This window comes from Pleurodeles waltl, chromosome 9 (assembly GCF_031143425.1).
Source record: "Pleurodeles waltl isolate 20211129_DDA chromosome 9, aPleWal1.hap1.20221129, whole genome shotgun sequence".
NCBI classification, from domain to species: Eukaryota; Metazoa; Chordata; class Amphibia; order Caudata; family Salamandridae; genus Pleurodeles; species Pleurodeles waltl.
In genome coordinates this window covers 972658312-972677609 of record NC_090448.1, presented here as the reverse complement: position 1 = coordinate 972677609, position 19298 = coordinate 972658312, and the positions used below count along the sequence as shown (strand labels likewise).

Below are 19298 nucleotides of genomic sequence, written 5' to 3'. Positions count from 1 at the left end.
AAACAGACACAAAAGGTGTGGATCCGTCACAGAAATCATCTAGTGGCAGGAGCCGCGGAGCTTGAAGCCAGTCTTCCGTGACAACATCCACGACACACCAAGAAGTAAAAAATCTTTGACAAAAATTCGAAAGTCCGGCCAAAAATTGACTGTAGGGGTAGCTATCTTCAGATCTGTGCGTAGGCTGGCATGGAAAGAAAAGAACTGATTTCAGCGTGCCGGGGTGGTGCCTAGATACGACCCGCAACATCATATCCAGCGACCTTGTCACCAATGACGGACGCAGAGTCGACAGGCGGCACCTGACAGCGTGCAGGGTACTGTTTGCAGAACAATCTATGTATCGAGGTGGACGCCTGGGGAAGTTCTAGGGTAAAGAATCTGCAACTAGAGGTCTCTATCAGATCCAAATAACAATAATAACACTTTCACTACAACATCATTTGCAAATGCAGCAGTGGATCCCCTATAACATCTTTACTAAATTTACTAATCACTGCAACCCATTCAGAGTCAGGGATGCGCTGTTTGGCAGAGGACACCTCCCCTGGATGAACCGATTTTGTAAATGCAGGTAATTTGCATAGAGATGCAGTTGTCCCTATGCAGCATGGCCCCCTGGAGAAGACAGAGCCTAAAACTATACTCTTTACTCCAATGTATTGTTCCAACCGACACAATGATATTCTGAGTAGGGGGAATATACTTAAATTAATCAATTCCTTACAAAGGCAGGGCTTTGTTTAATCAAGTAACTGCTCCTTGTACAATTTCTGGATCCCAATAGGAACAGAGTCATATCAAATGCTGTGGGCTAACCAGAGCTTGGTAGACTCAACCTTGACTCATCATAATATATTAGTGAACTGGAGAATAACTCTTGAAGAAGAGATGAGCCTTACTTAAATCTGTCCTATATTCGGTTTAACTGTGGACCAATCCGAGGTTGGGAATTAAACTAAAAGCACTCTTCGATGCATAGCTTAGTGAAGACCTCCCAGAATTGCACTAGATAAACCACACTGTTCAAACACTAAATGAAACAGGATTCACCGCATACTGGGAGAACTCGGAGCTAACAAGCAGATCGAGCCTGGCAATAATTAAAAGACAATATTAGGAGCAGATCCTGTTAAGACATTTCTTGAGAATCAAGGCTCAAAAACCCCATGAAATATTATATATATCTATATCTAAATATCTATCTATATCTAAATATCTATATATATATAAATATCTATATATATATAAATATCTATATCTATATATATATAAATATCTATATCTATATATATATAAATATCTATATCTCTATATCTCTATATCTCTATATCTCTCTATATCTCTATATCTCTATATCTCTATATCTCTATATCTCTATATCTATATATCTCTATCTATATATATCTATATATCTCTATCTATATATATCTATATATCTCTATCTATATATATCTATATATCTCTATCTATATATATCTATATATCTCTATCTATATCTATATATCTCTATCTATATCTATATATCTATATCTATCTCTATCTATATATCTATATCTATCTCTATCTATATATCTATATCTATCTCTATCTATATATCTATATCTATCTCTATCTATATATCTATATCTATCTCTATCTATATATCTCTATCTATATATATCTATATATCTCTATCTATATATATCTCTATATCTCTATATCTCTATATCTCTATATCTCTATATCTCTATATCTCTATATCTCTATATCTCTATATCTCTATATATATATCTATATATATATATATATATATATATATATATATATATATGGACGGCATCTGCCAGAAGACAAAAAGGGACATGGTACATGAAGTTTAGCCTGGGAGTATTGCCAGTCTTGGCTTACACCCAAAAAAAAAAAAAAAGGGACCAATGCCAAGGCTTGCTTAGGTCTTTACAACTATGGAAAAGGAGGTGAGTGAACTGTGCTCCAAGTGCTAAATCATTGCAGGCAAGGAGGCAGTTTCATACACTTTCTAGGAAATGCACAATTACATTGTTCTCCAATGGATTCAGATGCCTTCTTTATGCCAGCAGCCTCCTGCATCTTTTCGGCTTGGAACCTTACTAAGTCCGGTTCTTTAAGTTTCTAAATATCAATTTTGAAGAACGGATTTGCTTTTTATTGCCTTTGATTAACCAGAAGAAAATTTGCATCACTGAGGCTTGCATAAAATAACCTCAAACCATAAAGTGTATTTTTAACTTCAGTATTTTGTATATGTCTCAATTTGTATGGCTTGTTTTTAGCGGGAACAAATATATTACTTAATATTACTTACTACCAATGTTTCTGCCAGCCCCTCCAACTGGATCCTTCTCTCTTCCGTGTGTGACATGGATGTTGCACGTATACACGGCCACACTGACTTACACTGTATGTGTTACAAAATCCAATGGTACATAAAACAGAGAGATAGTAAGAGCCCAAGCAGCTTATATGAAACAGAGCATTGTTTCCAAAACTGTTGGTCAGGAACAGGTTGTTTTGGTAGGTGAGAAGTCCAAGGAAGAAATAAAGATGCTGCTTCTGTTTTTTAACATGGGAATTTGTGTTTACCAACTCTTCTCACTTTGTAGTCAAAGAAAGTAAAGTGAATTATGTGACAATTTTGCTGGGGTGCAAGGAATGTGAAAAACTGCAGGATGTCATTTTTATGTACCACACAAGTGGAAATATCTTTAGACAAACTCTATACATGAAGCAGTTAGGAGAGCACAAATTAAGCACTTTTTTTTAACTCTGAAGTGTGATGAAACAAAGCCTTTATAGCAGTGGTTCCCAACCTTTTGACTTCTGTGGACCCCCACTTTCTTAGTGCTGGAACCCAGGGACCCCCACTGAATCATTATAGGAATTCAGGGCCCCCCCAATGAAACTGGGGACCTAATCTGTTAATATTATTAAATTTTCCAAGCAGTCACAACCCCCTGAGGAGGCTTCGCGGACCTCCAGGGGTCCCCGGACCACAGGTTGGGAACCACTGCTTTGTATTATGAAAAGAAATCAAGACACTTTGAAACCTGATTTCCACACATTACCATTTGTCTGCAATATAGTTTTAACAGTGTAACTGTAGTCCCGTTTACATGTAGTGGCCATCTGAATAGAACATACGCTTGTCTGTAAATGACAGTGTGCTACCACACAATGGTTTAGTTACTTAACTCCTTCTGGGCAGAGGGCGGCTCGAAGCCATCTGCCGCATTGTTGCTCGTGTGTGGAAGACTGCTCTGAGTGGTCCTCACATACGAGGCAGGAAATCCCTCTAGTGAGGGAACAAAAGGATTTTCCTTTTAGTATTTTCACCCTTGGTTGCTGGGAAGACCTTCCCCAGCAACCAAGACCGAAAATTTCCCTTCCCTGTAATGACCATCAGTGCGCCATGTGTACGGACGTCATTTTAGGTAAAGAGAAAGTAAAAAGAGCCCATCGGCTCATTTGCTTTCCTTTCCATCAGTGCTTGGGACATGGCTCATGCAGACTTCAAAGCTCCCTTTACCCTTGACCAACCACATCAGGGACACTCTGCCTGACCCTTAGTGCCTTGTTATTCCCCACATCTGCATCAGTGCTGTGTGGGAGAGGTGGGGGGTCCTGAGGTCAGAGCCGGCCCTAGGATCTTTACCATTAACAGTAAGGCATCTGGTCTGGTGCATGCAGACGTCATAGCTGTTTACTCTTGACCCACCACACCAGGGCCAACCCGCCTGACCCAAGGGCAGGACAGAATGTCCCTTGAAGATTCAGGACTGGGACCAGGCCTAACTTAACATTTGTGCGGGTGAAAGAGTGTTGGGCAGCTGACAGATGCCCTGTGTCCAGCTCACTAAACTGACAACAGGGCTCTGGACAAGCGGTAAGACATATAGATGCACCATGCCACCGTCACATCTTTATTAAAGATTGAGAGAAGCCCACGACAGCTAGCAACTGCCCTGGAACCAGGTCAACAACTTCAAACAAGAGTCTACCTGTTTTTTTTGTATATAAAAAATCTTAGTGTTCACAAACACTGGAAAAGCTTTTTAAAAAATGAAGGGCATATTAAAAAAATATGTTTTTTTCTGTTCTGTAGGGATGGGAAATCTCGCAGATTATTTCCTTTTTATTTCCTTACAATTCATTCATTTGTCCATAGGGAAAGTCACACTCCGCAGACAAATATGCAGATACCCTCCAGGCCGTGGAGAAGGACCAGAAGGTTTAACGTGCCAGTGGTCTGACAACTGTGAGCAGGACACAGGGACAATTTCACCTCTCCAGGGGACCGGTAACCTTACAGTGAGGGCCCATGTGGATGACAGCTTTACAAGTGAACTGGTTACAAATAGACCTTTATGCCAGGACCTCCCATCCTGCCCCCATCCACTGCTTACTGCCAGCCTTGTGCAAGATGGGGAGTGGGTTGGGTTAACACACCTTTCCCTGAGCACATGAGGGACCTTGCTCAGCTACAATAACAAGACAGAGGATCTGCAGGGACATCTCACCACCCTGGGGTGGTGGGTGGCAGGGGGGGAGGGGCAGTGGTGGGTGGCAGGGGGTGAGGGGAAGTGGTGGGTGGAGGGGTGAGGGGGGGCGGGTCACGACACACTGCCGTTGTAGAAAATCAATTGCTGAACATACTCCGTCCCGCTTGCTAACACATGTTGGCATCATGCCATCTGTGACTCTTTTAGCTAATTTCCTCCATCTCTCTTATTTATCATTCCAAACCTCATCTTACTCCTAAGATCTCCGAAACAACACTTTTTAGACTCTTACCTCTTCTATCGCTCTATTATCCTATTCAATCCAACTAACAAACATGCATGTCTATCGTTCAAATTAACTCATAGTACCCTATAGTAGTAATCCACCACTAATCCTTTTGGGTTCCAAAGTAGTGTGCTACTCTCAGAAAAGCTCTTTGATACCTCATCATGGATAGTAAGCACTATTTAAATACAATTAAAAACTCAGCCATCGAGCACAGATTTCAACGCAAGAGGTACTGTTGGAAAACGGAGATTTCCTCTAGCGGATTCCTGCTTGAATTGCAGCAGGAGGGTGATATCCTAACAGGAACCCACCACTAGCGACCAGGGAGGTGGAGTGGTCCCTTGGGCAAGGGCTTTTACCCCCCCCCTGAGTATTTTGGCATCAGCCTTGACCTGACAGCAGCCTCCCCCCCACCCAACCTGGAGGCAGACAGGTCACTAGACCCCCCCAGGGAATTAAAAATATAGAGGGGTTAGGTCTGCTTGACCACCATGAGCATGGTTATGCCCCCACCGCAACTGAATGGGGGACAGGTTTTCTGCTCCCTATGTAGGCTAAATCATCTCACCCCAATAACAAGTATTTGCAATGCAACAGGTCTCGCATTTCTCTGAGTTAGAGCTATTAGCAGTTGTAAACTCCCAACCAGACTTTTCTTGCCACATTAAATGGAAAAAAAGAGCGCAATCGCCCTTGCTACCGTTCACTCAAAGTGAAACCTACTGGCAAAAGTGCAATTAACTATGTAACAGGGTCGATGTCATGGAAAGCGCAAGACTTCTGCCAAGCGAGATCGCGCTGCAGAAAAAAAAAAAAGTAGTCCACAAACCGGACAGAAAACAGAGAGCCTTGCATGTTTTCAGTACTTGGTCGCTGCACTCGAGGACTGCTAACCACCGGAAAAGGCACAACGTATGCATGCCTTCCACTAATGAAAGCAAGCAGGTTTTAACAGGCAAGCCCACGAACTAATAAAAGACACTTATGTGACATGGACGAGGCTTCGAGCACTTTTCTAACTACTAAAGCGTCTCGCAAGCTAAACGCATGTGCCAGCACATGCAACGCAGGCTCGACCCTAAAAAGGAAGAGAACATATGACTCTTTTGGATGTTGATTTTACAGATAGGCCAGGAGAGCTTAGCTAACTATCTATAGTCCCACTTGCAATGGTTAACAGGTGTATATTTTGTGCTTGGGTAGGCTGTCACTTGTAAAAACCTACCAGACCCAGACACTTTTGAAAACAAGCCATCTGAAGGAGTCCACTGTGGTGTGCTTCACATGCACCCTGCACCATTTTCTTACCCACAATGCCCTGCAAACCTCAAAAGATAACTAAACACACACATTTTCCTCACATTTCTGCAGGGAAAACTTTTGTGGGTGGGCCAAGAGACCTTGACACAAAAGACCCTAAAGTTCTACTTGGGGAGATCAACAATAGGGGCAGCTCTGGGATTTGGGGCCATGCTTGGCTGCCACCCAGAAAAACCTACCAAGCACAGCCATTTTTTTAAAAGTAGACAAGTGGATTCCAGGGTGATGTGCCTTGTGTGAATCCCAAGATGTTTTCTTACCCACAAAGCCCTGCAAACCTCCCACTCTGCCTGAAGTCACACATTTTCCCTACATTTCTGTGATGGAAAGTTCTGGAATCAGCAGGAATCCACAATAATCCTACCACCTTGCATTGCTCCGCTTCTGCAGATTTCAACTATCCCCCACCTGCATGGCTGGGCCTAGTGCCAGGGCCAGGAATGGATACAACCAAGGTTAATAGGAGTCTGACGTGGTTAAGCTGACCTACTCACGTTTTTATTGACAATGCAGCCCCCTGCATCTCACATGGTCTACATTTAGCACCCATGTTCAAAATAACGTATCTTCACGGTGGAGTAGGGAATAATTCATTCATTACATTTCTCTTATAGTACTATGTTCTATTGTACCCAATAGTGGATACAAACTAGCAACATAATAACGTGCATAATATCGCATAGAACATGCAGAGGAGCAAACACAAATTAATTGACTCATGCCTCCCAAAGCAGTCGTTCCTGGATGCTTTACGCACTAGACCATACACTTTTTTCTGCTTTTGCCTAAATACGACAACTGCAAAAATACTCTTTAGTTTGTGTAGCGTCTTCTGAGTTATGAATAAAGAAACTCTTTTGGATCCTGACAGACGCCATAGAATTGTGAAGCAAGTGTTATAACATGGTGAAGTGAATGCAGGTTTAGAATGTGGAGTTTGCGGTTACACACAGACCAACAAAGACAAGTAATACATAGTTCCGTGTGTGGCATAGCCAATGGCGGGTAGCTAGGCTGGGGAAGACTCTACGGTTTGCTAAAATATATTAAATTATAAAATAACCTATAATGAAGTGGACCCTTGAAAGCAGATCTCTAGTGTTCCTTTTCTAGCGTAATAGTTTCCTTAAGTAATCTTACCTCTTAAAATCTTATAAAGGTTGTTTTCTATGTATAATGTGTGCTATAAAGAGAAGAGAAACCAATGTTGAACAGTCAATCTAAACTTATAACCAGCACAGTGAAACGATTCATTGTTGTACTTTATTTATTAACGGTCACTACATTAGTAAGCATGTCTACCCGTGTCTATCACACACCATTGCACTGTTCAAATTAAATCATATATGGACACCACGCACATGGCCGCAAAGAGTAAGCAAAGTCACAGCACTGTCAACAAAAAAAGAAACTCAATATTCAAAGTTCCCAATAAATGGATAAACCTAAAGCTACTACATTCGATTATACAGTAGTGACACCAAGCAAGTAAAAAAATAGCATCTCCTAAAGATCCTTTGTGGACTTCAACCTAGCTCACTGCACCGGCACTGCATGAGTATTTCAGGCAGTTTGTCCAAGTTCGGTGACCCGGAAGCACTAGAAACGTTCCTCCTCTGCATGTATTACACAGAGCAAAAGTAAGAAAGTCATATCTCAGTGTTTCCAGCTAATATAGAACTGTTGGAGTCCATCACCCCTCAGTAATTAACCCAGAGACGTTCTCAAACACTGCTCTACAGCTCTTCCAAAGCAGCAAAGGATGTTTTAAGGGGGTGGCTTAAGCTAAGAGGGTGACACCCACCACTGCCTGGCTTAGAGAATGCCCACAGTTTGCCCTTGGACACTATAGCACCTTCCTCTATCATACATTTTGCCACGCCAGGAGTCAGTCAAAGGGATACATCACTGACACAAAAAAGCAGTTAAGATGTAGCATGAAGTTCTGGAAGACGCCCAAGAGAATAGACCTGGCACATGGCTAAAATTAAGTTATGTGGACTTGCAGCTCCCCTCTGAAGCATACACACAAAGGTTGAAGCTACAATCAAGTTATTATCACTATTGCAAAGTCTTGCACAGAAAGGCCTTCACCCTCTCAGTAATTACAGGACAATTCTCAACACAAAAGGTGATCCACTAGCCAATTTCAGCTCAATGATGTGATAGCCCATATCAACCACAAGACTAACAGTGACAAAACGGGTGCACCACCACATAGCTCTTGAGTTCCCAATTGCAGGTCAGCTTCTTTATCCCCTACCACGGACCACTCTGCAGTATCGGGAGTCATTCCATCCATCACAAGTCTTCAGGAGAACCCCAGACACTCCACTTAGTATATGCATTCCAAAACGACAAGAATTTAGAGTAGTAAGGCTCTTGAGCGGTGAGAAGTGCCTAACTGTAATAGAGATCTACCATGCTAAGTACAAGAAAAGATCAGAAAGCTTCAGTTTCGAGACGGCTTAAATTACATTTTAAATTATAACTGTTTGCCAGGCTTCTTGTTTTTCCAGAAGTAGGTGCTCCTAATGCCTAGTAGTGTTAAAAGAAAGCCCGTTGAAGCTCCCAACCAGGTCTAGTTTTTCCCAACTCCTACCACAAAAGCTAATCAAGGTTCACCTTAGCTCAGCCATGGTCAAATAGTCAAGGCATATAGGAAAAGCATTAACTTCCAGATACAGCATAAGGTACAACTATCACACTTGATTAACAACGTCCAGCCAAAGAATTACTTCTTGAAATCAATTGGGTTTTAGTGCACACATAGAACAGTAAAAACTATAAAGAATGATAAAAAACAAACGCTTGGACCGTACGACTACAGAAATACAACCTTAAACAGATTTGTACAATACTAACAGCTACCCAGAGCTTTGAGAACACCTGGATTTCTCCTGTTTCAAGACATATGTCGAACTAAGACACATGGGAGGCTACTGAAATCTGTAAGCACTTGACAGGTGTCGCACAGATGTCTTATTGTTGGGAATATCTTAAAGAATAGCCACTTAGGCTGCCAACTGAGTCTTAATAATTTGATATTGTGTGCACAGCTAACAGGATACAAATGTGCATTTCACCAACCCTCCCAGATGGTTCAAAGTGTGTTGCAAACAGGAAACTCCAAGGGGTGCCTCATCAAGAAGGGTAACATGGAGGGGACATTCCCACCTTGATCTACAGTGACGTATGTCATTGTGGAGTGTGGGGCGACAGATAGAACACAAACAAGCATTAGGAAAGCCAATAGGTTTCCACTGTGCTCGACGTATTGACTTTCAGTGTTTTATTTAGCCATGTTGAACAACTTGTGTACAGAAGGATTATTATATTATGTTATATTATATCATATTATTTCATTATATAATATAATATCACTTTATAACTTTCACATGATATATTGTGTGGTTTAGTCAGTTGTATGTATGGTATGGACTGTCATTGAATGTAGTAGTAGTAGTCAATTGTATTGTTTATATTACTTACATTTATATACAATAAGAGGATACAAGATAAAGGCATATGATACTTACCATGGTCTAGAATAGACCTCCTTTGTCCAGGCTTTTTTGTAAGTGAGTATCAGGAGTATACCCAGTGTCCCTGATGTTGTGTTGGGACTTTTTTTTTATAGCTGCATTTTGAAGCAGTGCTTGAACCTCCTCTTGGAGGAGTGCAAGATGTTTTTGTGACATATTTTGTCTTTGTGGTGGGATTTTGGGTGGAGTAGTTGTAACTGCCAAGCAGCACCTGTCCTTGATGATGGAAAGGACCCACTGATCGGTAGTAATTTGGGTCCAGTGTTGTTGCTACTGTTGTATCTGTCCCCCTAATGGTGTTATATGTTGAGGTGGTGGGCTTAATAAGAGTAGTGATTTTGGAGGTGAAACCACGACCTCCGCCTCTCATTTTCATAATGTTGTCTGTAGTAGGCAGTGCTTAATTTGAGCCAGTGGTTTCCGGTGCAGGGCACTGACACTTATTTTTGAGGGCCAGCACTTAGTTTTCTGCATCATGTGAGCAAAACACACATCTGGGAAAAGCAGAGGAAGAGAAAATGAAAAAGCGTCACAGAGGGAGAAAGCAGAAAGCTGCAAGAGTGAGCAGAAGGGGTAGGGAGCGGTTGTAAATGGATTAAAGAGCCCCAAGATGGCTTTAGGATTACGCTGCCTCAGCATTCTGTGCTCGCATGTTTAAATGCAGCAGCTGTGAGTCTCAAAGGAGAGCTTATGGCACGGCACGTTTTTATTTACAAATTAAGCACTGGTAGTAGGTCCCCCCTGATATACTGGGACTTGTATGAGCCTTTCTTTTTTGTGCATTGTCTGAGTCTGTAGATGCGGCACGTCTCGTTACACCTCTATACTGTCCCCTCCAGAAGGAGCTATGCTGGAATGGTTGTAGGGCAGCCATGGATTTGGCTGTGTCTGTATCTTTTTTTATTTTCTCTATCATTCCATCTACTTGTGGTCCACATAAATGTTGACCATCAAAAGGTAGATTGAGTAAATGATGTTGTACATCAGGTTTAAAGTCGAATACTCTAAGCCATGCATGGCACAAAATAATAATGCTGTTATTGACTTTCCGTCCACTGGTATCAGTTGAATCTAGTGCACACGGACTTGTGACATTGGAAATTATTCTGCCTTCCTCCAGCAACTGAGTACCTCTTTGGCGTTATTGTTCAGCAAGATGCTGCAGTAGCTCTTGGGTCTCATCCCATTGGGTTCTATTATAACTTGAAATTAAACCTCCTGAATTAGCTATGCAGGGGTGATTAGCTGCTTGTGCAGCAATATTGTTTTCCTTCTTCATATAATAATAATATATATATATATATATATATATATATATATTATTTTTTTTTTTTAACTTTCCTTGTCTTGGAGGGGCATCTCTAGTGCCCTGATAATTAGTCCTCTTTCTAGGCCGTGTGAACTACCAAGGAATCAGGGGGAAACTTGGCCCTTGATGTATGGCGAATCCGATGGGCATGGCTTGCATTTGTTGTCCACCCTTGGTGATACTACTCTGGATTTGACTGGCTGTTTAAAAATCTCCTCTGTGGATTTAAGCATTCCTTTCAACATAGGCAAGAATGTTACTATCCTTTGTGATCTAGATAATGCCTCTACTTAAAAATCATCCTTGTCCTGTAATGTGTGTAGATCCACTTTATGAAACTGTGCTGCCGTACTAATGACCTCATGATAGGTTGTGGTATCGTCTGGTGGCAAGGGCTTAGAGGGGTACAGGTCTGGTGAAGAATCATCCATAGGGTCTACATCATATTGAGCCCATGGATCATGTAAAGTGTCTGAGTCTCCCTGTGGGTCATTAATTGTTTGTCAACCATGCTCTCTAAAAAGTGTTCGTAAGTATCTACTTTGAATATCCAACAGTTTAACACAGTTACAGAGAACGTGTTCAGCAGCGGCGGAGGTTCCTCCATTTGGACAGAGGAGCGCTGCTCTCCCTGATGCAAGAAGCAGCAAAGGTGAATAAATGGTAATGAAATAAATTTACCACCATGTTATTTTTCACTGTTGCTCTCACTACAAGCCAACAGGCAGGACGTGACCACTGCTGCTGATCTGCAGTAGGGGACAAGTGGTGCTTACTGTTTAATGTGTGCATGTCACTTTGGCTGGCTGTCTTGTGTTGGCCAGCCTGACATGCACACTTTAAACCTCTCCAACCAGAGCTGTCTTAAACAGCTGGATGGAGAGAAGATATTAGCCCCCAGTGCTTAAAAGTGCATTGAGCCAGACCACTCCAACCAATACTGACGCTTATCTCATGCTGCTCAATATTATCGGCAGCAAGAGAGCAGTGTCTGGAGTCGCAGAGAGGAGTTGGCCGAGGCTCTGAGTCTCATGCTAAGACTAGGAAAGAGGAGAACACAGAGCGCGAATTGGTAAGTAAACATTTGTTTTTGTTTTATTATTACTTTTTTGACCCATTGAAAGGCACTGTAAGAAACTCACACTACCTTCATCCTCAACTTCAGCGCTCTCAATCATGGCCACTTATAAATAAAACGCTGTTAACACACCGTGATTGAGAGCTTTGGCATCGAGGCAAAAGGCATTGTTGGTTTATCACAGTGCTTATCACTGGGTAAGAACATTCACTTCGCTCTGGAGCCCCTCCACTTCTAAATATCATCACCCGCCACTGGTGTTCAATAGTTTCTTTCCTTAAATGACACAAGAAGCATAACAAACTGATTCACTGTTTTATTCCATAACCCTCAAATTGAATCAGTGAGATACATAAAAGTCAAAACATATCATAGCATGGCATGCTACTCCGTCATTGTATAGTATGTATATTATGGTATGGTATGGTATGTATACCATGGATATGTTGAAGTATGCCACATCCCAGTTACAGGGCACTAAACAGATTTTTCATTAGAAGGTGAGGGAGTTCAAAGGAACCTCTCATACCTCCAGGTAGTCATTTTTTGCTACGGGCAGGTGTAGGAGATAAATCAAAATGTAAATCCCTCTCTAGTGAGATAACAAATGTTGAGTCCATTGGGGAAAAATAGGCAATAAGAAAAGCAGAAAAAAGTGGGTTGGGGTTTCAAATTCCAGCCACGTGAATAGGTCTGGAAAACACAATGTAGTCTTAGACGGACAAGAAAGCAAATCTGGAAAAAAGCATAAGAGAGGTATACGTACACATGTTGTCAGCAACACAAAGTCCACAAACCTATCGCTGGTTTGATGCTACTGCCTGCTGTACCACATCTACCAATGGGAGTGCTTGTGTTGAACAATAACAGTTAAGTTATCTTCAGCATCTAGTAGAACTGTTGACAGTCTCCTGTCAAAGTAAATTTCTCTGATGGGTTGTAGACAAAAGAGCAATATGATGGTCAAAATGAGGTTTTGAACAGCTAGGTGAACCAAAAGTGTGGCTGTTTCCAAAGACAGGGCTTCGAGAAACACTCACTGCAAGAGTTAATCATCTGAGTGTCTGCATCTCACGAACAAGTACCTGCACAGATTCTTCCAACCAACTGTAGGGCACCCTTACAACAGTCTGCAAGTGCAAAGGCAAGATAATGCACATAACTAGAGCTTCATACCAGGGAGGAGTCGAAGCCTAAGTAGGGGCAAATGGTGACCTTGTGCCGTGGTGTGAACGCCACCAAAATACCACCAACTGGCGAGGAGGAAAAAACCTTGTATCAGTTTTGAAAGCAGATAAACCAAGGGTATGAGGGCAACATCTTTTGAAGGAATGCACTCAGTCTGAAGCTAATGTCCTAAAGGTTTACTGGCCCTAGAGCACGGACCTGAATAATAGGTAAATAACTCAATCAACTTCCATATGAGGAATATGTATTTTAAATATTCAACATTGAATTAGGATACCCAGTCTGAAGGTGTGGAATCGTTCAAAGAATGACACAAAGAAGTAGGTTAGTGTGATGGATATTTGTCAGTGCTAGTGAAGGCTGAAAAAAAGATGGGTGGATGAGAACCAGCTTTAGTTCAGAGCTTTCGGGACAGACATGCTTCTTCTGCTAGCGCTTAACTCATTGTGAAAGAACGAGCTGGACATCTTGTACCAGAGAGGAAAACAACATTGTTGGGCAAGTGCCCCAATACAAATTCAAATAAATCACCAGATTTTAATAAATGAGTTTGATATGGTAGGTTTTGTTTTTTGATGGCGTTTATGACCAGTATAATTATATTTTGACAGTCAAAGACAGACCCACAAGTCGACCAGAAAGAAATTTTACAGTTTCTAAAGTAGAAGTGTCTAAACTTTGTCAGCAAGCAGAGATGCAGTAATCAGGCCAAATGACCATGCATTAATGCTTAATTTGTTCCAGGGGCTGCAGATGTAGGTCACGTGTACTTATTTTTTGGTGACATGCACTTATTTTTTTTATCATTCGTCTTTAATCCAGTACAAGTGAGAAAAAAGACAAAAAAGTGACAAAGTAGGAAGAGAAAGAAAGTAAGTGACAAAGGGAGAAAGCAGAGGTGAAAAAGAACCTGCAAGATTGAGATGCAGAGACTGGAATGGTAGAGGAGAGGAAGAAAAAGGCATAAAGTGGAATCAAGGCTAGATAGCTCTGTTTGACGAACTGAGCATTAACCAGTAGAAACATAATTGAGATTCTGGCCCCGAAACTTATGCACTGTCCACAACTAATGCTCAAGACTCACTGCTTCTTTACAAACCAGAAAATAATACTTATTGATGACAAATCGAATTCTTCTACACGAGTCCTCCTTCCTACATTGGCAGGAGGTTAATTGTAAACGAGCGGGGAACCTGTTTGACGTGCCAGGACTGGTAGTTTCCCACAGCTCCAGGCATATTATGGTCTTCCAGAAATTGAATATTGGAGCTATACTGCTGTAAGACACTGAATCATACATCCCTTAGTTTGCCCACAAGTGATTAGACCCATTGCACCCTTTGAAAAGTGGCTTCTCACGAGGGATGATGATGATAAACGCATCCTCTCGGATATCTATGCCTTTCTTAATATATACCCCGCCAATACCGCCTCTCCTTCCAGCTCCCGGTGGGTACTGGAATGCAAGCGTCAGTTCTCTGCAGAGCCTCTGTGAAGGGGACCCTCCTCAAACGGGTCTATTATTGGTAATACACACTGGCACGCACAGCAAAGTGGAAACACGGCAGTGATGACCGATGTTGGCACCAATGCTACCACACAGATACACTGACCCACCTATTATGGCATTGCCCCAAACTGCACTTTTATTGGACTGTTGCCCTAGCAGACATAGATCAGATGTTTGACACTGAATTGCCACGCTTACCTAGTTAGATCATACTAGGAATCCCCAATGCCTTGACCTATCTATCCCTTGCGGTCTTCGAAGGGAAGGGCAATTATTCTGGCACTATGCACAGCTAAACAGGTCCTTTTTATCACAATGGGGAACAAAGACCACACCCACACATACAGACTGGATGTATAAATTCTGGAACGTTCTGAACATGAAGAAACTGACAGCTTTCATTGACCACATGCTCCCCAGATTTGAGAAAACCTGGGGCCTTTGCCTCCGATTCCTAGCCCAGAGCTTTCGTGAATTAACTTGTGCAGCATACCTCAGAGTGCTGCACCTCACTGCCGAGTTCCCAAGGACCACTTAATCATCTGCTGATGGTGGTCTCTCCCCTATCCGCGGAACTGAGAGATACTACAATGTTTGAGCACCGCTTACCGCCCCCTAACCCCCTTCCCAATGCTATACCCAGGTCATTTTGGAACACTGGTTATTCCCTCCTCCTTCTCCCCCATCCTCTCCCACTGTTGTGTTTTTTTCTGTATTGTTTCTCATTCCTCACCTGCCAGTGGATGTAAGAGAGTGGTTCTGTTAATCCATGGTTTCTTGTTCACTTAAAAAAATTAATAGAATCAATTTAATCATAAAATCTAATTCTCTCAACGCTCTTTACCACTAGCACACATTTGAGGTGGTGTAGTTACTAGTTAGTTTCAGAAGAAGTATTTGCAGGAAAAGTATGTCTTACAGAAATGTTTCAAACAAAAGCATTCTAAATTCAGGAACAAGTAGTTATCACTTCATCTCTCCGATTTGGACAGTGAAGACCAGAGCAGCATAATGTTGGACATTCCCAGAGAGATAGTAATCCTGCTTCTGCACAGCCTCTGGTGATTGATACAAATGTTCTAGGCTCAGCAATGCTACAGGGCCACAAGCACCAGGATTACTTTGTACTGCTGTGGTCAAGGGGCTCAGAACAGGAATCCCTGTTGCAGCACTGACCCCAGACAGCATTATGCCTTGGCCCTATACTAACATAGGAGTATTTAACAAATGATTCCATTGTCCCACCCTGTCAGAGGCGCATAGACCGACTCTGAAGATCTCTTGATCTCACATTGTGTCAAGGAGTCAGACTGCAAATTTCTTGGTTCTGCATTTTCACATCCTGTCAAGGGATCAGACTGCAAGATTTCTTGGTTCTGCACTATCGCATTGGATGAAATGTCTTGGCCATGCACCAGCGCTTACTTAACTTGATTCTTTGGCAGACCAGAATCAACAGTATAATATTATTTCCTTTTGTTTAAGTCTAGCAGGTCTGTCACCAGACAAAACAATGTCTCTAGCAGAGATTACCTTCTGCTCTTCTCTCTCTGTGGCATTATGACACATCTCAATCTTCCATGCTCTCATGAAGTCCCTTAGGTAGCCAAAGAGTGTCAAGATGCCATAGCCCATGTATGTGAGCACTGCCACCAGCATTGGAGTCTCTTCATAGTTTTCAACAAATGGTCTCTTGTACATCCGGATGTTTTCTGGAACATGATTGATCTAGAGGAGAGAGTAAAAAAAGAAAAATGAGGCACGACCCATGAGGAAATAAGGGGTTGGGTGGATTTTGATGGTGCTTACTACAGAAAGGGAACTGAATGAAAACACAGACTAGCAAAGATTTATATAACATGTAAACATACACTAAGGTTAGGTCACTTTATAAAATCATGAACTAGGGAAAAACAGCATTTTTGGGGGATCATGACAGGAGCCTTGCTAATCATTCAAAATGACTGTTTGCTCATATGAGCTACAGAATTAAAAATACTTAACTGATTCCAGAGTTGAAGATTTTAAAAAAAAATACATTAAAATTCACACGAAAATGCTATGACGCCCATCGCACTATGATACATTTTTTGAACAACAGAGAGAAGCATCAAACAAGGATGAACAAACTATTGTCCTGGTCTGTCTGCACACGGTAAAGAGCCTTTGAAATCTGACAAGTTCTGTAACACAGGAAAACAAATGAAATTATGTTTGTATAAGATGAAGTCAACTGCTCACACACACTCCCTAGCGTCAAAGGTAATGGTGGTTAATTATGCTGACACCACAACTTTGAACTGTCAACACTGGTCTGATTCTTTCACGGGGAACCATCAACTATGCAACAGAGAACATACTAGACAGATATTTGAAACCAGATCAAGGCAGAGCCTGGTGACATTCTGCAGGGAGGCTCCCCTCGCCAACAGTTAGTCAGAACAAGCCCTCGAAAAGCCCGACAACCCTTAAGGTAAACTAGAATGGGCCTCTGGAAAGTATACTTTTCTTAGGGAAAGTGATACAAAGTACAAGAAAGTCTGAAAAACAGCAAATCATGTAATTGTGTGTAATTGGTATGGGAATTTAACAAAATGCCATGTCAATAGTCAGGTCTAGAGTACAGTAGGACAGTCAATCACACAACTAACTACTAAAATAACGCTCCCAGGAATGGTACACAGTTGCCCAAAAGCATCTGTTTGTTAACAAGAACGGTCAGGAAGAACGGTTAACAACAACCATTCTTTAACTTGGAGCCTCAGTGTTTGCACAGAGCCAGCACTGTGAAAGCTAAAACGATAAGCACCTGAAAAGCACTTCTATTGCATAGCAGCCACTCCCTCTCTGATAAAGTCAAGAACCCAATTTCAGATGATATAGAGCTGCTGGCCATGGGAGGGGGCGAGGTGATGGTTAGGTTTATGTGGTGTTCAGGTAAGAGAGGGTGGGAGCTTTCTTAAAACTGAAAGTAGTTTTTTAGATTGCAGCCTATCAGACAGTGCAGCTGTCTGGTTTGCTAAAAACATCTTGGGGACTTTCATAAAGATGACCTAGAAATGCATTCAGACTGCTGAATACCAGTGGCTCTGTGGTTTGTAACTCACATCTTCTGGCTATTTGCTGGCTTTATTTGCTTTAGGCTTTCCAGGTTCAGTTTCTCTCTCCCATTGCCTAAACTATGTTTTATGTATCCTTCCACAAACTCCCTTTCTGTAAACAGGCCTTTAAATAGTGTTCCTATCTTGTCACATTTGCTGTGCACTCAAAAGTCAAGGCCAAATGTCAGGAGCTCTCTTTCGAGGGCACTTGTTTACTTTTCTTTCTCTGACATCAAAGTGAAAGGATTTATGTGACAATCTTGCAGGATACGTAGGGTAGGAAAGAGGCTTTTTCTAGCACATAACATTTAAATGAACCAAGCATTCCAGGATATACCTGAATTAGTAACACAAAGCACATATTTGATTATTTCTGAAGTGGGTTGGAAACAAATACTTAATATGATCAAAACAAATTATTACACTAGGTGTTGCAATTTCCACACACTCGTCTGTGCACTATATAGTTTTATTAGTAAAACTGTACATCTGTGCAAATGTATCAGTAATTTCAATTGAGAATGTGTTGTCTGTATTGGCACTGTGCTACCACAATATATATACCTTGCTCCACTCTGCATCACTCCACAACACTGCACTCTACTGTACTCTGCACCACTCTACTCCAGTGCACTGTATGCCACTTCACACTACGCCTCTCTTCTCTCTTAACTGAATTTCCCACCCCAATGCAGTGCACTAACAAGAAAGTTCATTTCAGCTGTTGGGCTGATCGCTGGTTTCACAAGGAATATTTTTTTGGGGGTGGGATTAGTGGGCAAGGAGATAAAAAAAGATTTAAAAAAAAAAAAAAGAAAAAAAAAAAAAGAAGATATTCACCATGGGCAAGATGTATCAAAGGGTTTTACCCATTCTATGTCTATGGGAAAATGTGTTGGTACATATGGCCCCATGTTACTTATTTACTGGCGAAAATATACAAATAGCTTGATCATTTGGGACTCGTGACTGACCAAACACTTATTATTTGGGAGCAGGGTGCTGAATGAAAAGATTTCAGACCTTTGCTAAGAGGTTACAGGCAAGTGGTGGTGCTTCAGTTGTGTTTAGCAACCAGGGCTTGGTGAGCAACTATACCAGAGCGGTATAGCTGCACCACTGCCAGCAAAGGCTCCCCAATAATTGTCTTGAGATCCCATCGACTCATGCACTCGAAGAAGTACTGTGCCTCTAAATGTTATCTGGATACGTGGACAGACGACAGCCCTGTCACATTGAAAACTTATCCAAGTAACCTCAATTTTTACCTATTTAGTCCCATGGAGACTGCACATCACCAAAAGTGGTGGCCACATTAAGGTACACACATGTATTTCTCTCATAATGTTTCTTTATTTGTGGAAATTACCAATTTAACTCTGTGTGGGTAAGAAAACAAAGCACTCGGTTCAACCTGCACTGGGATCAGAAAAAAATG

At 41.7% G+C, this 19298-nt stretch overlaps 1 protein-coding gene across 2 annotated transcripts in view; it reads right to left on the bottom strand.

Moving 5' to 3' along the window:
- The window catches only part of SPTLC2 (serine palmitoyltransferase long chain base subunit 2), a 327100-nt gene that overhangs the window by 215311 nt on the left and 92491 nt on the right, over nucleotides 1–19298 (bottom strand). For both annotated transcript variants that reach the window (XM_069208404.1, XM_069208403.1), the window contains exon 2: nucleotides 16293–16487. In XM_069208404.1, the coding sequence (XP_069064505.1) occupies nucleotides 16293–16487 (195 nt within the window). The remainder of the gene's footprint in view (nucleotides 1–16292; nucleotides 16488–19298) is intronic.